Source organism: Momordica charantia (genome assembly GCF_013281855.1).
Source record: "Momordica charantia cultivar OHB3-1 chromosome 6 unlocalized genomic scaffold, Mcharantia_2.0 BLBB01000006.1, whole genome shotgun sequence".
In the NCBI taxonomy this organism is placed as follows: Eukaryota; Viridiplantae; Streptophyta; class Magnoliopsida; order Cucurbitales; family Cucurbitaceae; genus Momordica; species Momordica charantia.
This window is the reverse complement of record NW_028275164.1, coordinates 6,340,147-6,354,643: the sequence shown is the minus strand read 5'-3', so window position 1 is coordinate 6,354,643 and position 14,497 is coordinate 6,340,147. Positions and strand designations below refer to the sequence as shown.

Below are 14,497 nucleotides of genomic sequence, written 5' to 3'. Positions count from 1 at the left end.
AAAACTACTTGTTTTCAAAATTTGAGCTAAATCTGATAGATGTTTAGAAAACTATATAACAAATAAAGGAAAAGAAAGTAACGTTTCTAAGTTTAATTTTTAAAAATAGAAACACAAAATAAAATGGTTATCAAACAGGACATTAAAATTAGGCGTTAGGCTAATTTATGAGCATATATTAATTTTTTCTTTTAAAGTATAGAGGGAGATTAAATAGACACGGCTCAAAAAAAGCTTCTGAACGGAATATATAATTTAAGTTAAATTATTATTATATATATGTTTGTTACATGAAATTAGTTTTTTAAATTACAATTTAATTCTTTCTCACAAAATTTATCAATAATTCCAAATCCAATAAGAAATATAAACAAAATAGTAGTAACTCAATAATTGAGCTCTCTTGATACATACATATATATATATATATATATATATATATATATATATATATATATTTGAGCTTTCCTTTATTGAAATACCCAAGTATAGAAGACATATAAAGACTGTTTTAAAGGTATTCTTCAAATGCCAGAGGCCAACCTTCACGATACAAACTCTTTTAAACAAGAACAAAAGCTTATTTTTCAAAACAGTCCATGGAATATGATTTTAAAGATTTTTGTTTTAGTTTAAATACTATTTTGATCCCGTTCATTTTCCATGTACTTTGTTCATTGTATTTTTAAAAAATGGCTTCTTTTATTTCTATTTGCAAAATGTTAACCAGCATAAATTTATAGTTATATTACATGAAATTTAAGTGAGTTAAATGACATGTTAAAATTATGATCGAAAGAAATGAGAGAAAAATAAAAATGAAGAGACCAAAATGGACCTTTCGAGAGTACAAAGACTAAGTTAAATAAAAGTTGATAAACAGTGGTCGAAATAGACATAGTTCGTCAATTAAGGCTTCTTGCTCCGTCCCTAGAGTTCGAAGGTTCAATCCCCTATTCTCATCTTTATTGTACTAAAATTATATATATATATATAATATTGTATTAGAGAAAAAAAAAAAACCAAAAGTTGTCAAAACAATATAATCACTATTGCTAAAAGAAGTTGTCTTTGCTACTAATTAGAATTCTTTCTTTTACTTTGGCAGCCTGCCAACTTTATGCTAAATATGCAGTCTTGAATAAAGCATGGAATAAAAAGCAAGATGGAGATGCAGAAAGGTATGAAAGAAAGCTTCCTCTTACGGAAGGCACATCTTTATACGAGTTGATTTTCTGATACAATAAATTGATGAGACAATAGCTAGTTGCTTCAACATCTGCAAATAGTTATAATAACAAAAGTTGAGAAAATATTCTCTTTTGATGGGTGACTATAAAAGAAAATGTTAACCAATTCTCCTCCTAATAAGAAAACAGACAGCAAACATGATATCTGCCAAAGTTATGATATTGCACAAAAAAGCTTAGTCCCAGAGTAATATGATTGAATAATAAGCGACCAGTTTTCAATAATAAGCAAACATGATATTTGCACACCTCGATTTATCACGGGCCAACCACCTGACCCTACTACATTTGGTTGACAAGGTAACTCGTAGGATATTAATCACGGGTCACCAAGTTTCCACCAAATTAAATTACCTCTGGACTTCAGGTCTTGTAATAAATGATTATCAGCAAATTGGGATGGCAACATTCAATTATTTTACATCCACAAGGCCAGATAAGATCTTTTCCAGCTCTTTCCCATCACTCCATTCATGGGTCTTAGCCTTTACAAGTGTTTGATTGGAGTTTATCCGCTCGGAGAGGGGATAGAGCTTCCTAGGCATTACATGGTCTTCTTCTTCAAGCCTCAGGGTTGGGCAAAAATCACCTCTCCCATCTCCAATGTATATGAATTTATGGTTTACGCTTTTAGAAGCTCGGATTTGGTCAATTACCAGGCCCTGCAACAGAAATCGCAGTTGTAAACGCATAAGTATACGAACTATGCCTACATTATAAGCAATTTGGTAACCCTGTGATTTCATGGACCTACTCGATCAGTAAACTGTCTAAATCAAGGGATGGAGAAATGGAAATGAGAGAATCAATGGAGTCCTATCTAGATATCAAATTTTGTCTCCCACTGGCGTGGGATTGGAGGTCTAGCACCATATGGTGGAGGAAAATTGGCTTGGCATAAGATGAAGGTCATTTTCTAGGCTGATGTTTCTTCAGGAACTACTAGTGAAACTCCAATGGATTTCCATACGTCGGTAGTGATCAATAGTAATAAAGAAATGGAACCAGAGTTACATGATAAGACAAAGCAAATCAGCAAAAATCTGTGAATTATTAGTAGGTGGCTTTCGTTGCTCTCTTTTTCCCCCACATATCCGATAAGAAGAAACACGCCGTCCTTGAACACTCTAAAGGCGTAGCACGTACGCTATATACCCTAAAGGCCTAAACTCATCACTTGAAAGGTAAAGCTTATTCTAGGTGAGCAGCTAAGGACCCGTTTGATAACGTTCTCGTTTCTGTTTCTTCATTTTTAATAAAAAAAAATAGAATTGCATGGCCCCAACACCCATGAATTCAAGGATGATTAAACAATGTTTATATTCGTATTTTGCAACAAATTGGAAACGGAAGCAAGAAACCTGTTTTTTATTGTTTTCAAAATTTCTATACAATTTTGAGAATGTTTAAAAAAAATGAGAAACAATAAACATAATTAATTGCAAAATGCTTAAGTTCTTAATAAAATTTGAAAACGAGAAACAATAAACGAGAACGTAAACAAACGGGTCTAAAGAGCCTTCTCTAATCAGCAGAGCCATTAAACTGGCCTTTCAATCATACAGCACGAAAAAAATGCAGAATTAAATCAACAAGTGGAGTGACTGAATAGTCATACCTTGCACATATTTGATGGGCACAGATTGCAACCATGAGAAGTTGAGTTATCATGAAATGGTAAGATTCTAAGCCTTCCCTTCCCATCTACAAAGGTAGGATTCGTGTAGATCTTTGAAAAGCATCCCAAAACACCATGATGTTTTAAGATTGTCTCAATGAAAAACTGATTAGCATCACTAATTATCCTTAAGTCACACCTGAGATAACATCAATTCCATGTCCTTCCAGTGAGTCATCATCAGAACACTTGAAGAAATGTCATAAACAATCTTTAAACCACCAATTTATGAACAGATGAGAAATGCTACCCAACAGCTTCAGCTGATCTAATAGCAGCAAAATTTGTGGATGCAATGCAGCGCCTTTCAGACACTCAGCAATATCCTCTATAGTTCTTTCTTGCGATTGGAGCTCCACCATCAAGGTATCCTTTATAATTAAGAGAATCAGTCCCAGTAATTCGTAGTAAAAGTAAATTAAACGTTAGCAAGATTTTAATTCAGCAAAATTCGAAGGTTAATCACACGCCAACTTCGCAATTCTTAACCAATAACCTATTGGATAAGAATAATTCTCCGTTTCCCTAATTCCTGCTATTCCATAGCAATCACTGAGAATCGAAGTATATGATGGTAAGAAATACAAAATGCAAATTGCGATCCATGAGAGAGTTCCATGGCAAGGAAGAGTAAAGCTCGTTGAAGAGATTGGTGAGACCCATTTGCGTCACCACCAAATTATCACTGTCGCCATCAATGATCGTCCGATCGAAGTCGAAAACTATCGTAATCCCAGCCATCTCGGCCACCGCAACCAATCAAGCTACTAAAACCGGATTCGCAGCGATCCAAGAGGCCGTCGTTGATTTCACCGTTAACTCGACCGCCGGAGATGCTACCCGACGGCGGTGATGAGTCGGAAAATGAAACTGCAGCGGGCGTTTGGTAACGTGGTCACGAAGAGAATCGTAGATTTTTGGTTTATTATGATCTAAAACTAATCTAAAGTACACATTTTTTTTTTACCTGTTCTAATAATAATTGCTTTGATAAAAACATTTCATACTTAATTCAAAATTGGAAAATATTTTAAATTTAAATATAAGGAAATATCACCCACCAAGCATAGCTCAAGGTATATATCCTTTGAAAAGTCCAAGGCTCACCAATATTATTATGTAAGTTCAAATCTCATATTCAATTAAGTTTTTCCAATCGATATTCAGTCTAAAAGCATTAAAGCACATCCAATACTTTCTAAAACAATTCTATTGTTTCCAACCATCCATTTTCTTTTACTACATGCCAATTATATCGTGTTAAGCTAGTCAGCATTTATAACGTCACATAGTCGCTACATGTCTAGCACCTCTGAAAGACAAGGAGGACTTCATCTAGTGACTGCATCCTATGACTTCGATAATAACATGACAGTAAAAACTACATAAATCATTTCAAAACAATCAATTGTCCATTAAAAGCGCATTAACTAGGCAGACCACAAAATAAATAAATAAAACTTTGTTAAATGAATATAGTGATTCTAACAATCTAGATGCTCATTACAATCCGAGTAAAATTTGTAGGACTAAGAGAAGTAGATGAATAATCATCTGGTTGCGGAAGAAATAGAAGAATTCCTCAAGAATCCTACGACATCAATTACATTTTGTAAATTTGAAAGTTGGACCACCCAAATTTCATTGCTTGAAGTAAAAAAACGATTGACTTTTTGAATAGTGGCATACATAATGGGGAATAATGGCCATGGCCATAGGGGGGCGCCGCACATGACGTTAGAGGCTGGCAAAAATTCCTCATTCGGTGAACACCAGCTAGCAATTCAAAAGACTCTAATTTATTCATTCTATATATATATATATATATATATATTTTAGCTTGTTTGCTTCATTTTGACTCATAAACTTTCATAATACTGTATAAATATATTCACCTAAGCATGTAAATCACATACGTCGAAAACGAATCTATGGATAAATGAATATTAGGTATCAAAATAATATACCTAGTATATTTCAAGAGTTCAAGGATCAAAATAGACTTTTTTTTTTAAGATTTTCTTAGTTTATGTAGCTCAAGAATGAGAATGAAGAATAAATTAGAATTCTAGGTCACAATGAATAAATTATATTGGTGAGGTTGAAGAATATACGAATCCGCATAGTACAAGGAATATGATCTCTTTATGTCTGATGACTACAAAAGAATGAAGAATGTGTCTCCCTCCCTATTTAGTTATTTACCCATCATCACATCTCTCCCTATCTACAAACAAACGCCCTTCAACAAATCAAAAATCTGGAAAAGAAAAACTTACAGACAGACAGAAACAGACTTTTGAATCACACCAAAGCAAAGCAACACAGCCCCGCCCCTTCTCTTCTTTTCCAATTCTACCCCTCCCACGACGCTTATGAGATGCGGGTTTTTATCGGTTTTAGCTTCAATCCCATGCTTTCTGGAGAAAGGAGCTCTGGGGAGATGCACGATGGACTCAGCGGGCTCCGTGGACTGTCACTGAATTGGCACGGCCTGTACAACCCGTACCCCATGAAGAAGTACTCCATGGGTATCAACATTGCGTGTGGCTGCTCTTCGGTTACCATCGATCCACAGGCTTGGACCTGCACAAACCACACGCTCATGCTCAGTTAATTACTTGACAAAACCTAGGTATGCTGCATTCCAGATCACCATACCTCAACCAAGGCACTATATCTTCTATCCAATTTTGAGATCATATGGAGCGCTTCGGAATGGAAAGGCGAGCTGTCCCCGACGAATATGAGAGTACGACACCGTAGCCTCTTCAACCCTTCGGTAATGTCTGGTCTTCTGCAAAAGGGCAAACACAAGGTTGCAGATCGACATAGATGGAGTGGACGAGCAGAAAGAATGGTTGAGTTGAGGAAAATACTTACCCATTAATTGCTTGGAGGAACCTAAAAACATTGTTGCTTTGTCTCTCATCTAGCAACTGACAGCAGAAACACTCTCCTTGTCAAACCAACCCAGATTTGGAAGAAACAACAGCAACAAAAAAACATGACAGACAAACTAGTCCTAGGCGATGTAAAAACCTCAGAATGGGATTGACTAATTGACAAAAGTACATACTTTTCTACATGCTTGAACAATATCGGATTCTGCAACTTCGGCACTACCTCGGACCTCCTGTTGCAAGTTACAAGAATCTCATGAATCCAGCCACCAACAAGAGAACAAAAGGTAAATCCGGAAAAATGATTAACTCTAAAAATGGAAAGGGAAACTATAAAACCTTGCTGAAATACCGCTGAAGCAAGCACTCTTTCAACAAACCGCACATGCCATAGAAGTATAACAAGTTTGACATTACCTGCAATTACAAGGGATATGTGATAACACATATCGAAACTTGAGTACATTTCTATGTAAAATTAGTGAAAAGATTTGAAAAAGGTACCTTATTATAGAACCACTCAGACCAAGAGGGTGACTTGCATAAGGGGGATATAAGAATTAATCCAAGAACACGTTCTCTATATTTCAACTGTAAAATAGCAAATTGGTCAGACCAACAAAGACTTTTCATTGAACTTCACACTGAATTTCATGATGAACATACAGCGAAAAGAGTGAGAATGTAAGCGCCAGCGGTTACACCCATGCACATAACTGCACCAAGTCTGTAATAGAAGTACCCAATTAGAAATCCACTATCTAAGATTTGATCTCAAAATTTCAAATTGGAGAGAGGGACGACAGAAAGAGACTGCATTGTAATTACCCAAAATAGTTTAGAACCTCAAGGATTTGATCTGCTAAATCATCGGCAGAGGGTGAAGGATCATCCTGACAAATCTCAGCAGCTCCCAACTGCAAGAACTCTTGGTAAAGTTCCAAAAAAGGAAACTATGTGAATATAGTATTTAGGAGCAGACACAAAGCTATCCATGTACACAAATTTACTCGACAATAATACAGACCTCATGTCCTGGGGGACTGATGTGGTAGATGCAAAAGTTGTGAAGCAGCAACGAAGCTGCTTCGGGGAAAAAGAACAATCCTTGGAAACATGACATATCTGCAAGAAATAAAGGGAAAAGATGCCACTTAAAAGTTATTTCACATATTTTGATGTTGACAAAAATAATAACCTACTGAATATCTAAAATCGAAAAAATCATAAAACTCATGGCAAAAAGATACTCCAAGCACATACGATTTAGAGCCAAATCAGGATAAGTGATTAGTGGAGGCTTGTCTTGGTCTCCGCATACTATTACAGAGACAGAACCCTGGCCAGTTCGTACATGATGCTCCTGAGAATGACATAAGTGATAAGTAGCATTTGCTACATCAGCAAGTTGATACGAGAAGTACTGGAGGGAATCGAAACATTCAAAATCATGAAGATTGTCATTAAGAAGAATCTCATAATTGTCCCAACCAACCACATATTATTTCATTAATGTGCAATGGGTGGTAGAAATAAAGCCATTAAGAAAAGAAAAGGTTCAAATAGTCCAGCATCTCCAGCCAATTATATCCTAAAAGAATAGCCCATGTGCATCTCCTTCTTTCAAGATGCCCAAGCTAACTTGTCCCGTCAATTTAGTATAACTTTATAAAAGTTGTGCAAAACAAATTTATAGTTTAGAGTTTAAATTATTATTAGTTTGATACTTATGACAACAGACAAGATAAATAAGAAGATATCCCGATAACCAAAAGAGGAAGAAAAAGAAGAGAGGGTACGGCTTAAATTTATTCAGTAGACTGCAATGTGCCTTCAGCTACAATATCGACCAAGTTTAACTACGAAGGTAAGAACCATAGAATGAGAAAGGATCAAAAAGTAGAAAAAAATCTCTATCTGCAAATATCATGAAAAGAAAATAACACCACTGCAAGAAAACAAATGGGAAAATATATCTAACAAAGAATATCAACATAACCCATTGACAATTGGAAAGTTCAAACTAACAATCACCAAAAAGCCCCCAACTGAACAATAAGAAATCATTAAAAAAAGGCACAAACTAAAGAGATATACGATCTCGTCAATTCGCCGTACTCGTAGCCTTCATAAAAGCTCGATCAGGTGAAAGACCTTTATAGAAAGGGGTAAAATATCGAATACGAGGGATAAGACTAAAATGGTACATAATGAAAACCAAGAAGGAAACGTAACAATAGAAATATTCCTCTTCCCAAATGACCCCAAAAAAAAAGAAGCTGGAAATAGGAAGTTAGCAAAGCCCATCGTTATCATATCTTGCACTTAATCAAGTACGGGGAAATACCAATCCCTGAATCAAGAAAGTACTTCAAAACCTAACCCATTATATTGCTAGTAATTTTATTCTAATTTTTTTGGTTTACCTCGAACTTAATTATTGAGAGCTTCCAAAAATTAGAAAAATCCTCGGGCAAACGAGGATTAGGGATGGAAAATCAGATCGGAACGAAAGAAAGAAAGAAAGAGTGGGAGAGTTATAATCCCCAAATAATTTCCTACTTTTTTTTCTTCACATCCAAACAAAGCTATAGAATGCCGTAAGACATTTCACCAATAATGAGAACCCCCAGCCCCACAGCCAAAAGAAAACGGGATATTTAGCCATCAAATCAGCAAACCGGCTGCATCCCTCGATCGACAAAAGAGAAGGGAAAAAAGAAGGAAAAAAAAAACGTTTCAAGTTTCAACTCCACCATTAAAAAAAGAAGAATCCCAGAAGAGAAGAATAAGAAATGAGTAATTTATTTAATTTTCACAAACCTTTCCACCGAGATAGATCTTCTCCATGTCGACGGAAACTGAGTCGTTTGAGTCTGCCATGGCCGTAGCTCTATGCCCGATAGCGCCACCGCCAGAACAGCTGCTCGCCGCCGCACACGGAAGCCCTCTCTCGACGCTCTCCGATTATCTCCCTCCCCTTCGCTCTCTCCCTTTAATCCCTCTCGTCTTCCAGAATTATAGGCTTTGGTTTCGTTGGCTTTATATACAAAGCGATTCTTTTTTTTTTCCCTAAGCTCTCTCTATTTCTCTCTCTTTTATCCTTTTTTTTTTTTCTCTCTCTCTCTAACTGGCAAATTAACCTACGGTTAAATTCCACCGACGCTCCTAGACCCTCCGCACCAACTGATATTAACCCGTTAACCGTGGTTAAAATTCCGCCAGCTCAGCTTGGGAAACCGCAAACAGAAAATGCTTAAACTCCACAGAAAACGACGTCGTTCGAAGGCCATCGAAACGACAACTCGTCAACCACCAAAACGACGGCACGCACCGTTCGCTGGAGCCGGGAATGGAATTTAACGGAACGGGAGGAATTTGGATTCCGTTTAATAAATAAAAAAGCTCTTTCTATTTTATTTTAATTTTTTATTATTTTAAAGACGTAATATAATGATGAGGCGGGGCTGGTGGGGCCCTATATTTTGGGTTTGACTAAAAGCTGATTGGTGTCATAGTGATGCTTACACCTGTCATTGGATGCTCTTTTTGTGGGACCCACTGTGGGCCATGCCCCGCTGATGTAGGTACTGATTACGTGTACAAAAGGACTCCTTGGAAATTCTTTTTTTTTAATAAAAAAAATAAAGAAAAGAGGAAAAATAAAATAATAATTAAGAAAAATAGAAATGAGAGATTGCTTGCCTTTGATCCGACTCAATTATTAATCATGCCCATTTTAATCATATTTTTCATATATATTAAATTGACTTACATTTGGCAATTTGTGAGTGGTTCCCTCTCATTCCTTCACCAACCTCATATACCATGCTTTTTGGGCGCAAAATTAGGGTACAAACAAGTAAATTAATGTTGAATTGATGTATGATTTTTAAGAATAATTGAAAAGTAATTTCAAAATTAAACTTTATAGAAAATCAAGTTGGCGCCGGAAGACCTTGAATTGACGAAAATTCAAGTGAAATAAATTATAATTTTTCAATTTGACGTACGTTAGACATGTTGATTCTTATCGTTTTTTCAGAATATATTCAAATAATAACTTAAAGACTTCGTTTTTTTCATTATCTTTTAATAATATTTAATGAATGATCTAGGGAAAGAAACTACTCTATATGTTAAAAAGTAATTTTTAGCATAAACAAAAATATTAACGTACACAAAATTCTAACCACTATTATTAAAAATAATTTTACAAATTGAACGCAAATTTTCATCAAGTCATTCATAATGATTTTCTTGACCATTTTTCTCGATATAAAAAAGTTCTAATTATTTTACTTTTAAGTTTTTAACGCATGGTTACAAAAATAAATAAATAAAATTAGACCTGAAAAAAAAAATCATGTGAAAGAGATATTGCCACCACCTTGGCCCGTGACTACATAACTGATTATTTCAGAGGAGATGGTTCAATCGTCATGGGAATATTCTAGAAATTATTTTTTTTATTCGGGAAAATTGTGCAAGAAAATAAGTTCTTTTCATTTTTCATTTTTTAATTGTTTAATAATAATGATAATTGAAGTTGCTTGAAAAGTAATCTCAGACCACCACTGGATTAAGCAGTTTGAACCAAAGCTTCTGGCGGTTTTGTTGGTTGTTTTATTGAAAGATAATTTAAATAAAGAAACCTATTTGAAATTCGGGTCAAGGTCCAAAGTTAAAGGGCAATCTTGTAATTTGAGAGAACTAGACCAACCCGACCAGCAATTTTAGACCGTTGGATGTATGAGAGAACAAATGGGTGCAAAAGAGAACACCAAAAACTGAATTGATTACGGCTTTCTCCAAACCTCTGAAATAAGCATGAGCCAGAAAGGATCGGCTTGTATGATACAACCCCTCCGAGAGACAAGTTAGAACAATGGTTTTTTCGTGCTGTAGAAACGATGTTCGCTTAAAATATTTGATTCATATTCATGAAACACCACAGTATCATGCTGTATCAAAATTGTTTTTCCCTTTGTTCTTTCTTTCCTTGATTTGGTCATTAGATCAACTTACATTAGCAACCTTGGTTGAGCCAGTTGTACTCTTGAGTTGAAAATCCAACATACTTTGCGTATCGATCAGCCTACCCGAACCCGATGAGCTCCCACTTGTAACTTGGCCAGCTTCCTCCTGAAAGATCTTCAACAAAACAACAGGGAAACAGACAACAAACCGAATCTGAAGTTGTGTTGTCGCAACCAAATACGACCTTTCTTGTTAAATCATATTACTCTTCCATGTCAGAATCTTCATCCTTGTGCGGATTATGAACTTCACCCTCACTGTTTGGATCGTTATTATCAACAGCTGACCTCAATTGGGCAGCATCAGGGTTAGGGAAGAGATCATACTTTACAAACTTGATCTTGTTCTTTCTTTCAGACTTTCTCTGTCGCTTCTTCTTTCCCGAACCATTTTCAGCCATTGACATTGTACGAGCAACAGTTACTAAGGCTGCATTTACAGATTCATCCATCGCTTTGTCCTCTTCACTTTCGTTTTCCTTTTCCCCTTGCTTGTCAACGTAAAACAAAAGACCGTCATCTACTTTATTTCCCTCCAACTTGGGATGCCTCGAGTCTGATTTTGAAATATCGAGTACTAATTTGGCTCGATGATCAGAGATGGTATTGTCGAATACTCTCACACCTTGATCTTCAGCCTTAAAAAGCCACTCTGGAAGGAAATGAACAGAAAATGAGATCATTGACTATACCATGAATTTGTATATAATTACGTAAAAGTTATTATCGACTTACCGAGAAGTATTTTAGGTGACGATCCGTTGGGTCGATTTACATTTTCGTTGCTAGGAATTTGGCTTCTGACCCATCTAATCATTTGAGAAGGTACAGGAGAACTTGAGAACGCATTTAGATAAGAGATGGCTCTGCTCTGATCCCCATGCTCCCTAAATGTAACAAAAAGGTATAAGACTTTTGGTGGAAGGTTCGGTTAAAAGTTCCGGACATGTTAGTTATTCATATACCTGAAAAACTCTATGGCGTCATGAGTAAGAATCAATCTCTTCACAGCAAGAAATGCCACGTGTTCGGCATGTAAGTCAATGGCTTTCACAGGATTCAAAAATGAATAATCAACCAATATAAGAGCATCATATAGAACCTTCCTTAAAAGAAGTTCATCTTCAGTACTCTGCATGGAAGGTTTTACAATCACATCACATGATTTTAGAATTATGATTTCAGTTAAATCTCAATCACTCAACATTGGGTCAAGGTTGATCACAATCGATCAATAACAATCAGAGGACAAAGTTCGTGCACATATTCATAACAATCAATTTACTTCCCAATCAGAAATTCTTCATCTCACAATCTGCTTTCATCAATAACAAGCACCCATGTATCTGGAGAATTTCAACCATTTACACCACCAAACTAAGAGTGTGCAAGAAAACCAAGAAAACGGAACCGATTCAATCAGGGTTTTCCAAATGCTTCGGTTTTCTCTTTTCCAAGTATGGAAAAATCAAAACAGTTACACGATGAACAAATCCTTTGTTCTTGTCAGACATGAAGCCATTTTTTAATGAGAATAAGATTGAAAAGATTATCCTAATATTCAACACAGAAAAAAAAAGGTTGTCTATCAGACTATCAGCCAATCAGCCAAAGATGGAAGTTAGAGAGCTCTGTGTGCATATAGAACTACCATGTAAACCAGGGCACACCCTTAAGCACTGAAAAAAGTAAACATACATAAATAGATACAGAAACTATACAATGTCATAATTCTAAGGAAGACACGCCAATAAGTTAAAATAATTTCAGAAAAGCAAAACTCACCAACAGAGACATCACAGGTAAAGTCACCCCCAGCAGGAATCTTATGAGAGTCTCTGTTTTGACACAAACATCGACCAAGATGTAAGCACATTACCGAAATTTAAATTAAAAGCCTCAATATATGAAACAACATACCAAAAGGACATGCAACCGGCAAAATTATGCAAACGACAATCATTGTTATGCACCTAGGTAAGAAATAATGAGTATATTGCATAGAATGCCTATATCTTTCTACCATCTCTTACAAAAATCCACATCATTTCTCATTTATCTCATTCCTCATAATACTTCTTAATTATCGCTTCTTCTTATGCTTCACAGTTCACACTCAAGCCCAGTAGTATGGAGCTTTACTTTTATTCTAATTCTAGCTATTGCAAGAATGTAACTATTCATTTGGTTAATAAATGCCATAGACAACTACATAAATATCGTATAACAAACAAGCTGGCAGCATTTAAGATATTGCATTCAACATCAGAAAGATAAAGAGAAAGATCATAGAAAGCATAAACTATCTAATATAATCAAATAAATACTGCAACATTATACAGAATCAAAACAATAATCAGAAGATACCCTGTATCACTAACCAAAAAGGTAGCAGTTCCTAATCCCAGTTATAGAACCAACAGCCCATAACCTTAGATCTTTCTCCAACTCCTGCCTCGAACGCCCACTATGGAAGTCCAAGCACAGTTTCATCAGAAACGCCTCCGCAATTACAACTCCAGCCAAGTGACGAACATCACAGACGCCTGAACAAAACCCTCCTCGAACCTCGCTACTCACAAGGGGTAAGAACTGATCTAATCCCTCATTCGGATGCGTCCAAATACTAATTAAATCCATAAAAGGAGTAATCAAATTGAAGTCGAGCTGTTCAACGTTCTGGTCCGAAACCTTGCAAGAACTCAGATTTATAAAGCCTAGAATCGCTTCAACTAAAGCTTTAACCTCTCGCATTGCTTTCTTTTCCCTTTTCGAGGCCAAGTCCTTACCGAGCATGTCAGCAATCAATTTATACACCTCGAAAACCACTGGAGCGAGCGACGCAACGGTCTTCGAAGAACCACAAGGAGCCGAACAAGAACACACCAGCTGAAACAAGACTTTCATGGCTGCCAGTCGGTCCAAAAAGTCGCCCTTAGCGGAGCTATGGCTACGAAACATTAACGCGGAGTAGAACCAGATCGATTCCATGGGTGGGTCAACTCTAGCTTGCATCAACTTGTAGAAATCTTCCGTAAAATGACAAAACCCAAGATTTCCTTCGCGAATTTCAGCTAAAACATTCTTGATTGATTGCTTAAGAGTAAGCTCGTAGTTTTCTCCAAGAAAAGGATTCTGGTTTGGAGGGTTCATAGAATCCATCGATTCAACAAGAGCCAAAGCCATGGAACTCGCTGAAACTTTATCAAATTCAGTCAATTTCTACGGAAAAAAAGAAGTACAGGAAAAAATTAGCAGACGAACGAACGAACGAACAAAGCAAGGTTTCCCAAATTCAGGCTAGGGTTTTTTTTGGGGGGGGGGGGGGGGGGGGTGGGTTTTGCAATGGCGCCACGTCAGATGGAAATGGTGGACCTCATTTATGACATGGAAGCATATCAAAGCCGTTAAATTATCATAATAAGCAACGGCTCGGATGGATTTGATTATTTAATTAAATTTTTTTTTTTTTATACTCGATTAACGATTTATCTCCTTTTTCAAGAAAGGGAAGAAATAACAATTGAAAAAAAGACGTGTTTTCCCGCACCCTATTGGATGAAATCAATGGACCCACGTAAATAAGCCCAATCAACCAATCAAATGGCGCCACGTCATCATAAATGT

The 14,497-nt window shown here is 36.2% G+C and overlaps 3 protein-coding genes across 6 annotated transcripts; all 3 read right to left on the bottom strand.

Moving 5' to 3' along the window:
- Positions 1–1,394: 1,394 nt before the first annotated feature.
- LOC111016449 (Pyridoxal phosphate phosphatase-related protein) lies at positions 1,395–3,904 on the bottom strand. The gene is given in 5 exon segments (XM_022291857.2): positions 1,395–1,912; positions 2,869–3,067; positions 3,179–3,209; positions 3,212–3,299; positions 3,514–3,904. Coding segments are annotated over 5 exon segments (723 nt in total). The 5' UTR covers positions 3,670–3,904; the 3' UTR covers positions 1,395–1,663.
- A 1,090-nt stretch (positions 3,905–4,994) lies between these two features.
- Positions 4,995–8,876, bottom strand: LOC111016593 (protein NDL1). 4 transcript variants are annotated; one of them, XM_088125533.1, is made up of 12 exons: positions 8,655–8,876; positions 7,631–7,690; positions 7,095–7,194; positions 6,859–6,956; positions 6,660–6,784; positions 6,498–6,558; positions 6,336–6,422; positions 6,171–6,248; positions 6,008–6,064; positions 5,812–5,867; positions 5,590–5,725; positions 4,995–5,514 (listed from the first exon to the last, which is right to left on the bottom strand). In XM_088125533.1, the coding sequence occupies exons 4-12, from the start codon at positions 6,952–6,954 to the stop codon at positions 5,302–5,304; spliced, it is 909 nt and encodes a 302-aa protein (XP_087981659.1). In that variant the 5' UTR covers positions 6,955–6,956; positions 7,095–7,194; positions 7,631–7,690; positions 8,655–8,876; the 3' UTR covers positions 4,995–5,301. The 4 variants fall into 4 exon arrangements, with proteins under 4 accessions (XP_087981659.1, XP_022147731.1, XP_022147732.1 ...); XM_022292039.2 differs by lacking the exon at positions 7,631–7,690 and having other exon boundaries at positions 8,655–8,875; XM_022292040.2 differs by lacking the exon at positions 7,631–7,690 and having other exon boundaries at positions 6,660–6,757; positions 8,655–8,875.
- A 1,871-nt stretch (positions 8,877–10,747) lies between these two features.
- On the bottom strand, positions 10,748–14,177 carry LOC111016527 (uncharacterized). The gene is made up of 5 exons (XM_022291966.2): positions 13,252–14,177; positions 12,656–12,708; positions 11,836–12,002; positions 11,606–11,757; positions 10,748–11,522 (listed from the first exon to the last, which is right to left on the bottom strand). The coding sequence occupies exons 1-5, from the start codon at positions 14,054–14,056 to the stop codon at positions 11,074–11,076; spliced, it is 1,626 nt and encodes a 541-aa protein (XP_022147658.1). The 5' UTR covers positions 14,057–14,177; the 3' UTR covers positions 10,748–11,073.
- Positions 14,178–14,497: the final 320 nt, after the last annotated feature.